The 16,872-nt window shown below is 52.1% G+C and overlaps 3 protein-coding genes across 15 annotated transcripts in view; 1 reads left to right on the top strand and 2 right to left on the bottom strand.

Annotated features, from left to right (window-relative positions):
• The window catches only part of Mfsd13a (major facilitator superfamily domain containing 13A), a 36,192-nt gene extending 32,894 nt beyond the window's left edge, over nt 1–3,298 (bottom strand). The window contains exons 1-4 of one of the 3 annotated variants that reach the window (XM_060390615.1): nt 3,162–3,298; nt 2,051–2,094; nt 325–361; nt 46–240 (exon numbers count right to left, since the gene is read on the bottom strand). The gene's annotated coding sequence lies outside the window, so the exon portion shown is untranslated. Of the gene's footprint in view, nt 1–45; nt 241–324; nt 362–2,050; nt 2,676–2,695; nt 2,736–3,161 lie in introns of those variants that run through there. The other 2 variants (XM_060390616.1, XM_021650337.2) reach the window with 2 other exon arrangements.
• Nucleotides 2,827–13,581, top strand: Cuedc2 (CUE domain containing 2). 8 transcript variants are annotated; one of them, XM_021650291.2, is made up of 10 exons: nt 2,838–2,965; nt 6,699–6,804; nt 11,225–11,308; nt 12,100–12,243; nt 12,333–12,394; nt 12,507–12,601; nt 12,684–12,866; nt 13,004–13,065; nt 13,140–13,200; nt 13,288–13,581. In XM_021650291.2, exons 3-10 carry the CDS (start codon nt 11,235–11,237, stop codon nt 13,432–13,434), a joined length of 828 nt encoding a protein of 275 aa, XP_021505966.1. In that variant the 5' UTR covers nt 2,838–2,965; nt 6,699–6,804; nt 11,225–11,234; the 3' UTR covers nt 13,435–13,581. The 8 variants fall into 8 exon arrangements, with proteins under 8 accessions (XP_060246621.1, XP_060246620.1, XP_021505950.1 ...); XM_060390638.1 differs by lacking the exon at nt 6,699–6,804 and having other exon boundaries at nt 2,827–2,965; nt 11,228–11,308; nt 12,528–12,601; XM_060390637.1 differs by lacking the exon at nt 6,699–6,804 and having other exon boundaries at nt 2,827–2,965; nt 11,228–11,308.
• Nucleotides 13,582–13,676: 95 nt separating this feature from the next.
• Fbxl15 (F-box and leucine rich repeat protein 15) lies at nt 13,677–16,847 on the bottom strand. 4 transcript variants are annotated; one of them, XM_060390631.1, is made up of 6 exons: nt 16,709–16,847; nt 16,127–16,209; nt 15,543–15,672; nt 15,225–15,378; nt 14,498–14,998; nt 13,677–14,016 (listed from the first exon to the last, which is right to left on the bottom strand). In XM_060390631.1, the coding sequence occupies exons 3-6, from the start codon at nt 15,593–15,595 to the stop codon at nt 13,780–13,782; spliced, it is 945 nt and encodes a 314-aa protein (XP_060246614.1). In that variant the 5' UTR covers nt 15,596–15,672; nt 16,127–16,209; nt 16,709–16,847; the 3' UTR covers nt 13,677–13,779. The 4 variants fall into 4 exon arrangements, with proteins under 4 accessions (XP_060246614.1, XP_060246615.1, XP_060246613.1 ...); XM_060390632.1 differs by having other exon boundaries at nt 16,717–16,847; XM_060390630.1 differs by lacking the exons at nt 16,127–16,209; nt 16,709–16,847 and adding an exon at nt 15,768–15,901.
• Nucleotides 16,848–16,872: the final 25 nt, after the last annotated feature.

Genomic DNA, 16,872 nt, shown 5'->3' with positions numbered 1-16,872 from the left:
GGAGCTAGAGGGGTGAGGGACTGAAGAAAAAGCCAAACTTTTCACCTGTCAATTGTCTGCAGTTGGAGGAGCTTCCTCAGTCAAGGAGTATCTCCAGGAGAGCGGCTCAGGAGTGTCAGCCCCTGGGAAATCTCCTGCTTGGATGAAGGTGTTGAGTGTTTGGAATAGCTGAATGGAAGAGGAAGACCTCCCTGAAATGCAATTTCATTTCCTGGAGGGCTGGGTGCTGGCCTCCCTTCCCTGGAGAGGAAAAGCAAAACCAGCAAACTCAGTAGTCACCCTCCCCACAGCCCTGCTGAATCCTGGGAAGAGAGCAGCACTTACCCACAAAGCCTCTTCTCTGGCATTCCTGGGTCTGGATCTGCAACAAGCAACTTTGTGGATCGCCTTAAATAGGCCCCGCCCTGCCCCAGTGCCCCACCCATCCATGCAGGCTCTTCTGAGAAAGGAGGAAGGTGTGGGAGGGCTAGGCATGCTGCCGCTGCCCAGAGGGCCCTTTCTGACCTCAAGCCAGAGCCAGGGACTCCCCCCCACCCACACCCATTCTTCCAAGTGTCCCCTTCCCTATTTCAGTCCCCACGGTCTCCAACCCTCTGGTTCTTTTGCTGTTCTTAATGCTGGGAACCTCTTGCCCTGATGCTGGTTCTGAAGCAGGGGGCTGGGGAATTACAAACCAGACAATTTACAGCATAGGCTTCTAGTCTTTCCCATCAGCTGAGGAGACCCTGCAGCCTACAAGTCACCTAAGGGAATAGGAGAGAGGAGCCAACACTGGCCTCACCACCCCCTGTGCCAGGGGCTTCAAGCAGCACTCAGTGGAGTCGGCTCCCATCTTAGGAAAGAGAGAAGAGCTCAGGGGCATAAAACCAAGAACTCTTGGCAAGGCCAGGTTAGTTGTGAAGCTCTAGCAGAGGTTCTCAACCTGTGGGTTATGACCCCTTGGGGTCAAAGGGCCCTTTTACAGGGGTCATTTAAGACCGTCAGAAAACAGATATTTACATTGTGAGTCACAACAGTAGCAAACTTACAGTTATGAAGTGGCAATGAAAATAATTGTATGAGGAAGGGTGGCGGCATTGGGGAGATTGGGAAGCACTGTTGTAGGGGTTCATGGAAATGCCACCTGACTTTTCGTCTGTGGTAGTCCACTCCCTGTTCCCACCTTCTGTCCTGGGGCCCCCGAACCTGACCCTGTCTGCACAGTTAGGTCTCCCCAGAGTCTGACTTAGGAATAGAGGGGCTCCCCTAGAAATCTGTGGCACCTTTCTTCCCTAAGAATCTAGCATAGTTTTTCTGCTATCTAGCTACCCCCAGCAGCCACTCAAGCAGGACAGGGAGATGGGGAGGAAGGAAGGCAAGGCCTTGGGATGGCTGCAGGGGTCTTGGCTCAGAACTAGAGGTAGCCCTGCTGAGGAAACCTGTAAGTTCCAGGAATGGGGTGGTAAGGAATGCACAGTCATCAGTATTGTGCAATGAGTGGGTAAAGGGGAGGAGGAAAGGGGACCCAGAAGGGAGGGCTGGTAGGGGCCTGAGGCTAACGGGGGAGACCACTGGTCCCTTTCCAGAGGCCTGCTTGGCCAGAGTTCAAAGTGGCTGTCACCCCACCTCTTATTAACCCTAACATGGCCAGTCTGGCTGCAGAAGTGCTTTTATGGGAGAAGCCAAGGCTGCCCCTCCCTCTCCTCTTTCCTTCCCCTCTCGGCAGCCACCCACCCTGTTGGGGAGGAGGGAGCACGAGGGACACGAGGGACACGGGAAGAGAGAGCAGAACCCTCTTTTCTCCATTCTTGGCACTGCTTCAGTCTCTAGGGGATGCTTGGGACTTTCTCGCTGGGACTGGGTTCCTAGAGGCAAGCAATGGCTCCTGGCTCTCTGGTACTGAAAGAAGGCTCCACTCTGCAGACTGGGGTGGGCTGGTCAGCTATTGACAGAGATCCTTGGCACCCACTTTTGAGTTCAAAAGAAGGCATGCCTGTGGGCTTTCCCCACAGGGCAGTGTGGGGAAGCTGAGGTAGCAGGAACAGAAAGCGGAAGCTGAGGCCTTACTTACTGGGTCCTGGTGTCGAGTCGTCCGTCTCTTCTAGATTATTAGCCCTGTCAACGTAGGCAAGAGGGCAGTGAGTTGGAGGAGGTCTGCAAGCCATCTTGGATCTGGGTTCAGGTCTATCCTCACTCTAAGCCTTTAATGCTCCTCTCCTTCCCAAGACCCTGTAAGGCACTTGACTCTTAGGAAAACATCACTAAGAGACAAAGGCAGTGGCGCACGCCTGTAATCCCAGGGAGGCGGAGGCAGGCAGATCTCTGAGTTGGAGGCCAGCCTACAAATTGAGTCCAGGATAGCCAAAGCTACACAGAGAAACCCTGTCTCAAAAAAAAGGGGGCGCGGGGGGGAGGGGGGAGGACAAAGGGAATACATAAGGTCCTGGAAGTCAGGCCCTAAGTAAGAGCGGAGTGAGTGACAGAGCTTGAAGCCAGGCTGCATACGAAAGGGGAGATGCTGGAATACGGGGCGATCCTTAGATCTGGCAATAGGAGACACCAGTCGGTGAGCCACAGGGACTGAAGGGCAGGAGAGACAAGGAAGAGGAAACGGAAATCTATAGGATTTCCAGGTGGGGGTCCTGGGGGCGAGGAAATACGGAGGGCAGGGAAATCCTAGATTCCTTTCAGGAATAAAAACGGAAAAGTTCGGGACCTCTAGCGGACAAAAGCGATCAAGTCAGTCAAGCCTCTCTACCCAAAACAAAAATGGCTACCGGAGGAGCCGGTCCAAAAACGCTAAGACGTTTGAAAACCGGGAAGGAAGCCCCGCCCTGGGATGGGCAAATTGCCCTTCTCAAAAATGGCCACCATGGCGTCCTCCAGAAGGGACCAGCTCTGGCTCCGCCTTTGATCTCGTTGGTGGGGTAGGGGGATAAGAACTGCACCGCGCGGGACAAGTCGCCGGCGGCGCCTGACGGAGCAGGTGATTTCCCTTCCAGCCCCGGGTCTAGGGCTAGGAGAATGGCAGAGAGCATTGACACAGGGTACCCCCTCCTGGCGTTCCCTTATGGTACCCCCCTGGGGGGGGGAGGGTCGGCGGGACCCTTTCTCTAAATGTCTCCGTGGCCTGTACGGAGGAACATCTAGCTTGTTTAGGCCTATTTCGTCATGTGACTCACCCCCTTCCAAGGCGGCTACTGCATCTCTGTGTCCTCAGGCCAGCTATTCTGGAGGCTTGCGAGTGCCCTGCTAACGGTTATAAAAAGCTCTTGCTTCAAGGGTCGGCCATCAGCGGGATGCCGCTTCCTGTGCTTCACCTCCCCGGGTTTGTGCACCTGCCTGACTTTGGATGGGGGATCCCTTATTCCCCACAATGCCCTTGGTACCTCTAAGACCTGCCGAGGGCATCAGGGTGAAATGGTATTTGCTGGGGCCTTCATTATGCTTCATCATGACTTTCTAAAAGGAACGGGAGAAGAGAAGTGAAGACCTTTGGGCTAGACCCCTTGCTACTCCCGTAGCCCCCCAGGACTCCTTTCCACATTGCTTCCCAGGAATTCTCTATCCACATGGCCTGCCCTCAGGTCCTATTTATGGAGAGCCATTCCACGGGAGTAGCATGGCACTAAGTCGCTGAGAGAATCCCTCTAGCCCGGTACCTCTAATAGAATGTCTGCAGGGTGCAGGCCCGTACCTAGTCCTTTGGGAGGGTCCCAAGCCATCTCGGAGCAGTGAGGATGGGTAGCCGAGTTAGTTGGCTGTAGAGAGGAAGTGAGTCCTGCAGAAATGGTGCCTGTAGAGGCAGAGGGAAAGGTGTTTTGAGCAGGGAGAAGGGGGTGGGCAAGCAAAGATTCTGATGTCGGCAGGACTGCCCGCCAGGCAGGAGAGACCCTCGGTACAGGGCTGGGCCACACCACTGGCACCACGAGAGGCGGGGTGGTAGTTAGCACAGAGGCTTCTGAAGCCAAGCTGCCTGAGTGTGAATCAGCCATTACCTACCCTGTGACCTTGGGAAAGTTTCTCAAATTTTCAGTGCCTTTGTTTCCTTTCAGGTAATGGGCATAGTAGAATTGTCCACGTTTTAAAGCTGTTCTGAGGAGTAAGAAATTTAACACAATGCTTTATATGCAGTCAGTAGACACAGTTCTTACCATCATTAGGGGTGTTTTTGCTAATGTCTTTAGATTTATTGAATTATATATATAATTAAGTATAGATAGATAGAGATATATATGTTACTGTTTTGCTTGCATGTATGTCTGTGTACCTTGTGGGTGTCTGGAACCCTCAGTACTCAAAGAGAGTGTGATATCCCTGGGGGGCTGGAGTTAGGGACTGTTGTGGGCTGAGTGAGTGCTGGGACTCAAACTTAGGTCTAATTCATGAACAAAACGTGTTTCTAACGGTGCACCCATCCCTCCGGGCCCCATCAGAGGCGTTTTAGCGGGATTTGTGGCACAGTGATTGTCACATTTCATAGGTACCAGCAAATAGTGATCTCTGATTTGGGGCTCCAAAGAAGTGATGGGGTTCTGTGGGCTGTACCTATAACTTAAAAAGTCTCATGGAAATCCTGATTGCAACTTGGAAAAATCTCATGGAAATCCCGGTTTTACTCCAGAAAACAAAACAAAACCAAAAAAATCCATGATGTTCAGACTGCCTGGGGAAGCTGTCTTTCCCAGCTTAGGAACTTTGGGAGAATAGATTAGAAGGTGCTCTCAAGCAGGAAGACAAGCCAGGGAAATTTGGGAGGATAGAAAGGGATGGGAAGGGAGATGTGGCAAGCTTTAAAATCTGGGCCATGTTTGCTCAGTTCAAGAACAGGAGAGATGATGGTCCCTTAGCAGAAAAACCAGCCATAGAACCTCCAGGGAGGAAGGCTTTTCCTTTGAAGACAGGGATGAGTTTCCCAGTAACAACATTGTAGACCCTACACATTGGTTAAAAACCCAGCTGTGGGCTGGAGAAATGGCTCAGAGGTCCTGAGTTCAGTGCCCAGCAACCACAGGGTGGCTCACAACCATCTATAATGAGATCTGGTGCCCTCTTCTGGCATGCAGGCAGAACACTGTGTACATAAGAAAGAGAAGAAAGAAAATTTACACAAAAACAAAAACCGAGAGGCATCACATATATCCCCCAAAAAGCTTCCCTATAAGTTGAGAGCTTTCATATAGCAGCCAAGTGTCTTTTTGCCTGCAGAGGTTCCCTGGCCACTGTCAGCAGTCGGGGTAGGTCTCTGGAGGGGCTGCCTTTTCAGGAGACATGCATGATGGGGGCCAGAATGCCTGTGTAAGGTGTTCTGCCTATGGGGCCGATGGCTAAGGGCGAGAAGGTGATCATCACCCTTGGGAGACTGGAGTTACTCAGTCCTCCTTTCCAAAGTGACTTTTGTTCTGTCACAGCTACTCTTATCACCGAGGGGACCAGGTAGCTGGTCCAGCACATGTGGAAATTTGATATCCCCACCCTCTGAGTTACCCCTAACTTGACACTGGGGAGTTGCTGGGGACCCAGCTGAGGGCTTCAGCACCAAGCTGTGTCCCCGCCCTGCACGTAGCTCTAATTACTGCAGTTCATTCAGGTGACTCTGGCAGGTTCACTAAGCTCACTGGGTTTTCTTCACTCCTCGAGGGTGCAGAGGGGAGTGCAAAAGGAACTTTTTTTCACCTGATGTCGTTGTCATCTCCGAGGCTTACCGCCTCCTTCTGCCAACCTAGGCCTAGTCCTGGAAGCTTCCAGCCTCCATACAATCTAACCTAGGCCTAGAATGTTTCCAGTACTGCTGAATAAGCTCACCCTTTCTAGCTCTTTCTGAGCTCTGGTTGGTTGGTTCAGCTCAGTTGTTCTGGTCCAGACTAATTCAATCTGGCTTCTCTCTCTGCCTCTGACTCAATTGCTCTGCTTGGCCTCAGACTACCTCTAGCAATCTGTTCTAATCTTTTGGTTCCTTCTCATTCTCTGGCTTGCTGTCTTCACCTGTTTCTAGCTTGGTCTCTCTTCAACCTCCTCTAAAACTCTCCCGTTAAAAATTGCCTCTGGATTCCATGAACTGAACTACCATGACCTCAACTCACTGACTCAACTGAACTGCCTAAACAGAACTCAGAGATCTGCATGCCTCTGTCTCCTAAGTGCTGGGATTAAAGGCTTGTATCACCACACCTAGACCTAAGCTTTTCTTTACCTGAAACTTGCTCTATACCAGGTTGACCTCAGAACTCTGCTTGTCTCTGTCTCCTGGGCTTAAAGGCATGTCTGTATAGCAAGCAGAGTAGCCTTGTGGCTGGATTAAAATTCCTCTACAGGGGAGTAATTGATTTTTTTGAATGCCTAGTTCCCAAGGCTATTGAGTGTATAAGCTGGGTTGAAGCAATTTGCACAGAGAAGAAAGAAATAGGAAAGTCATCTTTGCCTTCATGAAATAACTAGAAGAAACATTAAACAGTGCCCACATAACTTACTAACTGTAGCTACAAAAAGCCCCAATAAGGAAAAGTGTGCTCTGTTGGGAGGGTGTTGGGTAGCGGTGAGTAGACTGAAAAGTCCGGACTTGAATGTTGACAAGCTGAAGGCAAGCCTGGATGGAGAGGAGTGGTGAGGCTGGAGAGAAATAGATGGGGAACGCCCTAGATCAAAGGCCCCTGGACGATTTTTAGAGGTAATGGAAAGTCACTGTTAAGTTTGATGTCATTTGTTTGTTTATTTTTGAGACGGGGATTCATTCTGTAGCCCTGACTTGCCTGGAACTCCTGTGTAGACCAGGCTGCCCTCAACTCACAGAGCCCTACCTGCCTCTGCTAAGTGCTGGGACTAAAGGTACGTGCCACCATATCACCCTTTTTTAAAGGATTTATTTATTTATTTATTTTGTGTGTGTGTGTGTGTGTGTGTGTGTGTGTGTACACATGCGTGCGCCCGATAAAGACTGCCAGATCCTGTTGGGAGCCTCCTGTTGTGGATGCTCACATACAAACTCTGGTACTCTAATTAAGCAGTAAGTAACCTAACCACCGAGTCATCTCTCCAGCCCCCACTTCTGGATTTGAAGTGGGTCATACAGCCGTGCTGGGCACAAGGGGCTGCTGGGGGAGAGATGGTAGTTAGGAAGCTCCTTCGGAGAAGAAATGGCACAGAGTGGGTACAGAGGAGAGAGCCTGGGTGTAAGGCTGGGGAGAGGCTTCAGTGGGAAGTGCAGGCTCTGTGAGCATGGCAACCTCGAAGAGTAACTTATTTCCCTGTTTCAGTTGTCATCTTGGATGATTACTGCCTCTGTCTGTAGGCCTAGCTAGTCCTGGAAGCTTCTAGCCTCCATACAATCTAACCTAGACTTAGAGCATTTTCAGCCTCTGAGACTTACTGTTGTATAAACTCACCCTTGTTTTTTTTAATATATTTTTTAAAATTTTATTTTATTAATTACACTTTGTATCCCCCCATAAGCCCCTCCCTCCTCCCTTCCCGGTCCCACCCTCCCTCCCCCTTCTTCACACATGCCCCTCCCCAAGTCCACTGATAGGGGAGGTCCTCCTCTCCTTCCTTCTGATCTTAGTCTATCAGATCATATCAGGAGTGGCTGCATTGTCCTCTTCTGTGGCCTGGTAAGGCTGCTCCCCCCTCAGGGGAAGGTGATCAAAGATCTGGCCAATCAGATTATGTCAGAGGCAGTCCCTCTTCCCATTACTGTGTAACCCACTTGGACACTAAACTGCCATGGGCTACATCTGTGCAGGGGTTCTAGGTTATCTCCATGCCTGGTACTTGGTTGGAGTATGAGTCTCAGGGAAGACCCCTGTGTTCAAATTTTCTGATTTTGTTGCTCTCTTTGTGGGTATTTTAATTTTTATTAATTACACTTTATTCACTTTGTATCTCCCTGTAGACCCCTCTCTCCTCTCCTTCCAATCCCACCCTCCTTCCCCCCTCACCCTTGTTTTTACTGAGCTCTGGGCTGGCTGGTTCCTCTCTATTCTATTCAAACTGATTCTGTGTGGCTTTTCTCTCGGCCTTTGAATTGCTTTGCTTGGCATCAAACTAATTTCAGCAATCTGTTCTAATCTTCTGGCTCCTTCTCATTCTCTGGTTCATTCTGTCTTCACCTGTGGCTAGCTTGTTCTCTCATTCAACCTGTGTATTACTGTCCAGGTAAAACTGCGCCCTCCTCCCCATGCTTCTCCCTCCCTCCTCCCTCTCTCTCCCTCTCTTCCTCTCTCCCTTTTTCCCTCCCTCTTTCTTCCTTTCTCCCCACCCCCATTGCCCCTTAAGTAGCTTCCCTTTCCTTTTTCTTCCTGTCAAATCTTTCTCAGATTCGTCACTTTTTCTGCCACTCAATTAGACATCACTTTCAAATATGGGTGCTTCCTTCTGCTAACTATCTTTACCTTCATTCATTGTTTGGGATTAAAGGCATGTACCACCACACCTGGACCTAAACTTTTCTTTACCTGATATTTGCTCTATACCAGGATGGCCTTGAATTTAGATTTGCTTGCCTTTGTCTCCTGGATTAAAGGCATGTTTGTATTCCAGTGGGATCACACAGACCTAGAAGGTCTTTGCATGTGATCTCTTGTCAGAGAACTCATGCTCTGAATTAAAATTCCTCTACAAGGACCTGAGTTTGGATCCCTAGCATCCACATTAAAAATAACAACAAGCCAAGTACAGTGGCCCACACCTGTAATCTCAGCACTCAAGGAGGTAGAGGCAGGTGGATCTCTGTGAGTTCGAGACTGGCCTGGTCTCTAAAGTGAATCTAGGACAGCCAAGGCTACACAGAGAAACCCTGTCTTGCAAAAACAAACAAACAAACAAACAAAACAAAACCCAACAATAACAAAAACAGATGTATCCAGGATGGTGGTTCTTGCCTTTAATCCCAAGCAGAAGCAAGAGGATCCCTTTGAGGTGACGGCCATGTTATACATGGTATGTGCCAGGACTGAATAGTGAGACCTTGTCTCAAACAAACAAACACCCCCCCCAAAGCAAAACAAAACAAACCTGTAACTGTAACAAAGCTGTAACTTCAGCACTTGGTATTCAAGACAAGAGTGCCATGGCCAGCTAGAAAAGCCAAACAAAATGGAATGTTCTGGGTTCATCAACAGATCCTGTTAAACAAACAAACAAACAAACAAAAAACCCAAGGCACTTGGGAGGCAGGGGAATCTCTGTGAGTTCAAGCCCGTTCTGGTCTGCATAGAGAGTTCTGGTCTGCATAGGATTAAAGACTTTGTCTTAAGCAAACAAAAAGGCAGAGAAGTGATTAAAGCAGACAGCCTGATGTCAGCCTCTGGCCTCCATATGCACACTCCATCAGCAAGCCGCCCGGTGCACCCACACGGCACAGCATGATGGGACAGCACTATACACTACCCTGCATTCTACACTCTGCAATACCCTCTACACTACACTCTACACACATACAGAGAGGCACTAGAATAGGTAGGATTTGGTAACTAACTGGCTGATGGAAATCAGGGGGTAGGGTGGTGTCATGGTTACTTCCTAGCCTTGTGGCTGGACTAGCGGTGTCTGGATATGCATTTAGAGAGGATGGTCCGAGAGGACTAAAAAGAGAGCATGTCCCAAGGGGCGTAAGCTTTCCATACAGTGGTGTCAGTGAGGTAAAGGTGCCAGTAGCTCAAAGACTGAACCAGAGGAATGAGCATTTGGGGGTTGGTGACATAAGGATGGCCCGGATGAGGCCCTGCAGAGAAAGCCGCATGGTAAGGAGAGGCAGAGGCAGCAGAGAAGGGAACGGGCAGGGGCCCAGGGAGAAAATACTGGACAAGGGGGAGGACACCAGAGGCTGTGACCTCAGGAAACATAGGTGGTGTTGCTGAAAGGGCAAACATCGAGCAAAACTGTCCACAAAGTGTTCAGAACAAAACGGGGAGTCCTATGGTTCAGCCTCAGTGGACCAAGACCTGAAAAGTCTTGGTAACCTGGTAACCTCAGCCTGAGAAATGCTGGTAGAGACGCAGGAACAGAAGCTGTGCCGGGGAGGCGTTCACGGCAGGAAACAGCCGGTGGGACTTGGTTTGATCGTTTGGGTCCAGGGAAAGGTGAGACAGGGCAAAATCAAGGATGGCCCCAAGTTTCAGATGCAGTAGTTGAGGGAGTAGTATTTGTTTACCGGGGATGTGGACCTGTAAAGAGGTGAGTTTGGGAAAGGTGCGTTCTGAGACGCTGCCAGAGTCTTCCAGATGAGAGGATTTGCTGACATTTGGTTCTCTGAATCTTGAGCCATTCTTATCATCTGTGTATTCCTGACTCCCAAGTAGAGTTTGAGGGCCTCGAAAGCATGGAAATGGAGGCTAGAGATCTGGCTTGACAGCTAATAGCACTTGGTGCTTTTGCAAAGAACACAGGTTCAGTTCCCAATACCCACATGTTGGCTAATAACCTTTTGAAAGTCCAGTTTCAGCAGATCTGGCGCCCTCTTCTGACCTCCATGAGCACCAGGCATGTACTTTTGTGCCCATACATACATGCAGGCAAACACTTGTACACAGAAAATAAAAATCATCTTTTAAGAAGCATGCAGATGAATTAAGCTGGCAAGTACCTAGCACTTGCTAAATGTAGACATTTTCCTAGGCGCTAGGGACATCAAGGGCAATGGGGTAGAACAAGTGAGGAGGCAGTGTGAGATTGACGTGGGCAAAGACCAGACTGTAGTGGTCCATAGGCTGGAAGATGACAAAGGTCTTTCATGGCCCAGACTGCTGGACAGGCAAGGATTGAGCATGAGGAGAGAATCCATGTAGAATTTCTCCTCTGTATAGGCTCCAGAGCCAAAAAAAAAAAAAAAAAGTCCCTTTGTGCAAAGGGTGGGTGGCCTGTCCTGGGTGGGGGAAGGGCTATCTTGGTCCTGAGACCTCCTTCTTTACAAGGACAATGGGGCCCCTTGTAGTTGGAGTTGGGGGCCAAGTAGCCCTCTCAGTGATGAGATTCCTTAGCCAGGAGGCATGTGACCCCAAGACCTCAGCATCTAGCCACAGGAGCCAGGGAGGGCCACAGTCCCTTTGGAAGCTGTCTAGAGACAGTGCTGTACCCTGTCTGGGGCTGAAGGAGGTAGGAGTGGGTGGCCCAGGGAGCAAGTCTGCGCGCAGGAGCTGGGAGGACATCAGCAGCTGGTTCAGCCTCCAAGGGAGAGGAGGAGCTGCTGCCCTGTGGCCCAGTGGGCAGACGCAGGCCAGAGACCTGGCAATTCTGTCTTGTGTACCTTCAGAAGAGACAGCATGGAGTTGGAGAGGATTGTCAGTTCAGCCCTCCTTGCCTTTGTTCAGACACACCTCCCAGAGGCGGACCTCAGGTAAGGGCGGCTCCTTCTGAACGGCCAGGCCAACTTCAGAGGGGATGTTGCCAGATAATACTGCGGCCGCTGGCCAGTGAAAGCTGGGTTAGAAAGTATTCAGTCCTGTTCTGAGGTGGGAACTGAGCCCCGGTCCTCTGCAAGAACAGCAAGTGCTCTTAACCACTGGGCCATATTTCTAGCACCTACTTTTTTTTTTTTCAAGATTATTTATGTTTCTCTCTGTGTGTGCAGGTGAGGCCAGAAGAGGGCATCAGACAGATATCAACAGCTGTGGGTTACTTCACATGGGTGCTGGGAATCAGACCTGGGGCCTCTGAAGAGCAGACAGTGCTCCTAACAACTCAGCCATGTCTCCAGCTCTGGAGAGCTGAATTTTATTTGCTTAGATGGTCTTTCTTAATATATATATATATTTTTTTTAAAATAATATATATATGTATTATGGATACTGTCTGTATATACATCTGCACACCAGAAAACAGCATCAGATATTGTGAGCTGCCATGTGGGTGCTGGGAATTGAACTCAGGACCCTCTGAAGAGCAGTGAGTACTCTTAACCACTGAGTCATCTCTCCAGTCCCTGCTTAGATGGTCTTATCTCTCATACTGTGCCTATCACTTATACTAGATTGACTGAAAACTAAAGCTGAAGGAGTTGGGAGGAGAGAGGTCTCAAGGACTGAGCTCACTCACGCGCCCTATGAAACTGAGGACTGCAGTCCTAGACTAGGTGGGGATGTTGCAGATATCCAGTGTCCTGCCTAGGGGCCTTGCTCTTTCCTACAGTGGCTTGGATGAGGTCATCTTCTCCTATGTGCTTGGGGTCCTGGAGGACCTGGGCCCGTCAGGCCCATCAGAGGAGAACTTTGATATGGAGGCCTTCACTGAGATGATGGAGGCTTATGTCCCTGGCTTTGCCCACATCCCCAGGTAGGGCCCGGCTGGGGCAAAAAGGATGGGGCTGGCTGGCTGGGGTTGGGGCAGAATGGTTCCCCTCACTACCTTCTTTGCCCTTTCAGGGGCGTAATAGGAGACATGATGCGGAAGCTCTCCATGCAGCTGAGTGATGCTAGGAACAAAGGTGAGTTTGGGGATCTGGCATTAGGATCTCACCCTTTCCCCAGCCCAGGTAAATCTGATACCCTCTCTGCCTCTTGGAGTGAACCTGCACCCACAGAGTTTCTGTGTCCAAGGTCAGGTGCCCATTTTTCCAGAGACCCCGAGGCAACCTGAAAAGCTCAAAGAAGAGACCAGGTCTCCTGCTGCTACTGGGAACACCCAAGATAAGGTACCGGTGCAGGAGGACTCCCATGGAGGACCTTGGGTGGGAGAGGAAGAAGTGTAGCGCACTGTTAACTTTGTGCCCACAGGCCGCTGCTGCTGAGGAAGAACTTCTGCCGGGAGTAGATGTGCTCTTGGAGGTATTCCCTACCTGTTCTGTGGAGCAGGCACAGTGGGTGCTGGCCAAAGCTCGGGGGGACTTGGAAGAAGCTGTGCAGATGCTGGTAGAGGGCAAGCAAGAGGGGCCTCCAGGCTGGGATGGCTCAAATCAGGTATCCTCTTTCAGCCCCTCCACGCCCAGTGACCTCAGCTCCATGTGCTTCTTGTTAAGCACACACACCCCTATCTGTCCTCGTCTGTTTCCCCTGTTGCTGCCACTGGGCCTAGCATAGGTCTCCTGTATCCACAGGACTTGCCCAGGCGCCTCAGAAGCCCCCAGAAGGATGAGTTGAAGTCCTTCATCCTTCAGAAGTAAGTCTGGGCTGGGCTGGACCCTGGAGGGTCTTCCGGGGTGGCAGGAGCTTCAGCCAGCCAGTTTTCGGCAGGTACATGATGGTGGATAGTGCAGAGGATCAGAAGATTCACCGACCTATGGCTCCCAAGGAGGTAAGAAGGTTGGGGATGCAGCTGGGGACGTGGCACGAGGAGCTCCGACCCCTGCTTTCAGTCATTCATTGCCTGATTGCCTGACAGGCCCCCAAGAAGCTCATCCGATACATTGACAACCAAGTAGTGAGCACCAAGGGAGAGCGATTCAAAGACGTGCGGAACCCTGAGGCTGAGGAGATGAAGGCCACATACATCAACCTCAAGCCAGCCAGAAAGTATCGCTTCCACTGAGGCGCTGGCTGGACTCTGCTGAGCCTTCCAGACCCCAAAGGGATGCGGAACCTTGGGCGTCCATCCTGTCTTGTCTCATTTCCTTGCTCTAGTGTTAATCTATTCTTGGAGCTGCCTTCAAGAGCACAGTAAAGGTGGTTCAAAGAAGGTGTGAGTTCATTCTGGTCATTTCTGACCCCAGAGCAGGAAAAGTTACTCTGTCTGACCTGATGCCAGCTTCCCATCCCCATACACCAGGCAAGAAGGGGTAAAAAGCTCTTTATTTGAAATTCCAGGGTGGGGTAGGATATATCAGAGGTCTCTCAACCACAGGCCCCCGCAGTTCAGTTTCCCGACCGCTCAGAGTCAGGCCCCGACTACACAGTCCAGCTGTGCTCCTGAAGGACAATCAGTCAGACCTGCAGGTTGACAAAGGGTGCGAAGCCTGCCATGTCCTGGAGTAGCACCAGGGCCTGGTGCAGGGGCGGTTCCACGTCGATGTCCACACCACGCTTCCGCAAGCGGCTCAGGCTGGGCTCGGCCACATGGTGGCAGTGCCGCACTCGCAGTGACCGCAGCGACGGGCAGTACTCGGCCAAAGTCCTGAGGAAGGGCAGGATGGTGCTAGGTGCAGGCCCGGTCTGCAGGGTCAGCCCAGTAACCCTGCAGCCGGCTCCAGCAAATACCGGGCTCCCCTCCAGCTCACCGTCTGCTCTTTCTACAGTACCTAAGGGAGGGGTCCCGGACGGAATTACAGGCTGCAGGCCCCAGCTCATTGGGGGCTTCTGGCTCCTAGAGAGTACCAACCCTTAGTACTTTCCGGTGTTTCAAGCCTAACCTTGTTGCAGAAATGCCAGAAATGAACTTTATGTGACACCTCTCAGTGTGTCAGTCTTGGCTCAGAAGTTGGTTTTGTTTTTTTAAATTGTAGGCTTACTAGCCTTTAAAAAAAAATATCCCAGAGGTTTTTTTTTTTTTTTTTTTTTTCTTTTTCTGATGGGTCTTTGCCAAGTACAACCCACCACCCTACCCCAAAGTGACGGCCCACCTCCCCCCTTACCGCCCCCATGCCCAGGCACCTTACAGCGTCGCTTCCGACCCGAAGGCAACCTGTGAGGTCGAGGTGCTCGAGTTTCGGGCAGTTTCGAGCCAACTCTTGGACCGCAGTGTCCCCCACATTGGCGTTGACTGCCAACGAGAGGCTGCGGAGGCTAGGGCCGCGTCTCTGCGCCAGGTACACGATGGCCTCATCCTTGAGCTGGCGACAGGCGGTGAGGTCTAGCTCCTCCAGAGCTGGGCAGCGGTCAGCGAGGCCACGCAGGGCCAGCCCGTCCACCCAGTCACAGTGAGCCAGCGAAAGGCGCTGCAGACGCGGGCAGCCCTCAGCCAGCGCCCCCAGCGCTCGCCGACTCAGTTGGCCGCAGCAGGCGAGGGCTACACTCCGTAGCTGTGGATTCCGTGCCAGTACTGGCACCAGGTCGTCGTCCGACAGCCATTCGTGACAGGGGTCCAGCGCTAGCTCCTGCAGTCCCTCGGCATCCCGCAGTAGCCGGGCTAGCGCGGCCCGGGGGATCTGTGGACCCACCTGCGGGCGGGAGGCACGGGGACTCAGTCTGTCCCTGAGTCGGGACACTGCCTGGCGGCCGCTTACCTTCAGGACCTGCCACCTGCCCTCCCAGGAGAGGCACCGTGCTTTCTCCGAGTTGACTTCGCAGCCGGGGTCGGAGCGGGTTTACGGCGCCGCTGGGGCTGGACTGGAGGAGGGGCGAGGGTGGTACCCACGCGGGGGCGGGGCTCCGGTCCCGGCTCACCTGAGCGGCGTCGAAGCGGCGCAGCCTCGCCAAGTGCAGCTGAACGAGCGCCCGGAAGGCGCGGCTGACGCGCTGCAGCCGGAGCAGCTGGCGCAGCGGGACCCAGTTCAGGACGTGCGGGAGCAGCACGTCTTCCCAGGGCAGGTCCAGGAGCCTGGGGGTAAAGCGGCGTTGATGTCCCCACGCCGCTGTTATGTGCGAGTCCGTCTCTTATACCCCAAAGTCCAGGCTGGCAAGATGGGTCCAGGTCGGGCCAGGACTCAGCTGCCCTCCCGCGGGTCTCTTTTTCCCTCCCTCGGCCCCTCCAGTGCTCGGTACCTGACAGCTCCGGGTTCTTGCTCCCCTCCGGACGGCTCCATTGGTGGCTCCATCGCTGTCTATTGCGCGTGCGCAGTAGGCTCTTCTAGCTTTGGCCTTGAAGCGGCTGCGGCGAGCCCGCCTCCTGGGTCTGGAGAGACAGACCGATTTAATCGAGTGCGGGCTCACTGAGAGTCCTTATCCGAAAGCTTTCCGGATGGATCCCGAAACTGAGGCAGAACAGACCAGTGATGGACCATTAGATGTCTTCCCAGCTGCGGGGCTTGAAGCCCGAGGCTGCAGCAGCGGCGAGCCAAGGCTGCTTTCGGGCTTCGTTGCGGGCCAGTAGCCGCCTCTGAGTAGTGATGGGAGGAGCAGACAAGGCCAAAGGCAGAAGGGGCGGAGCCAGGACTCCTAGGTTACCGAGTGCCTCCTTCTGTCCTCTAGTCGCGTTTAAGCGACTTTGAAAAAATAAAAAATAAAAAAGGAGGGGCTGCCCGGGAGCTAACTAACTGGTATGTAGTAGGTGCTCAATAAGTAATTGCCAAAAGAATGGATTAGATGGCGGACATAGGGCTTTTCTTATCAAGGAAACTTGTTCAGACCTGCCATTCCTTGTGAGTTGTGAAGTGCACAGTCATGACATCCATCTCCTTCCACTTCACGGCAGCGTAGGCCGGCTTTTTGCCTAAGAAGAAAGGGCTATATAGGACCAGCTCGTCCTCCTTCCCAGCGGTCAAGAGTCCGAGAGGAATGCGTGTTCAGCGCCGCCCGCTAGCATACTGCTTCTCTACTGGCCCTGGCTTAGTTGTAGGGAGAGTGACGCCCCAAAGCTTGCAGCTCAATCATCTGGTTTCCCTTTCACCGGATACTAAATCCACATCCCACTCTGGGGACCCCCTGGCGTAATGTTTTCCTCCAGCATTCGAGGTGGGTGTGTGTGCATGTGAAAGACTAGGACCGCTGCATTCTACAAGGCTGCGCGCCCCTGTGCAAACATTTCAGCCACTTCTTCGTAAGGAAAGCTGCTTCCCAGCCGTTATCTCACCAGGGCTTAATGGACCTCTGCGCAGGCAGGCAGGTCCGGCCCGTCTTAAAGATGGGCAAACGAGGATTAACCAGGATCCAACGAAGCAAGGATAAAGAACCCAGACATCCTGGTTTTCCCAAAATCCCTTCCACACTACCTCCTTACTCAGTGCAGCATGAAGGGAGAAGCAAGCCAGCACCGGAAAGAGCAGAAGAGGGTGAAGTTGGGTGAGGGGGTTGCTTCCTTTTCTCATCCTGCTCCGGGAAGGGGCAGCCTGGAAGAATCTCTGCAAGGATACACGTGGGCGCGCACCACCTCCGG

Source organism: Meriones unguiculatus, chromosome 1 (assembly GCF_030254825.1).
Source record: "Meriones unguiculatus strain TT.TT164.6M chromosome 1, Bangor_MerUng_6.1, whole genome shotgun sequence".
Taxonomy (NCBI): Eukaryota; Metazoa; Chordata; class Mammalia; order Rodentia; family Muridae; genus Meriones; species Meriones unguiculatus.
This window is presented reverse-complemented; position numbering and strand designations above follow the sequence as displayed.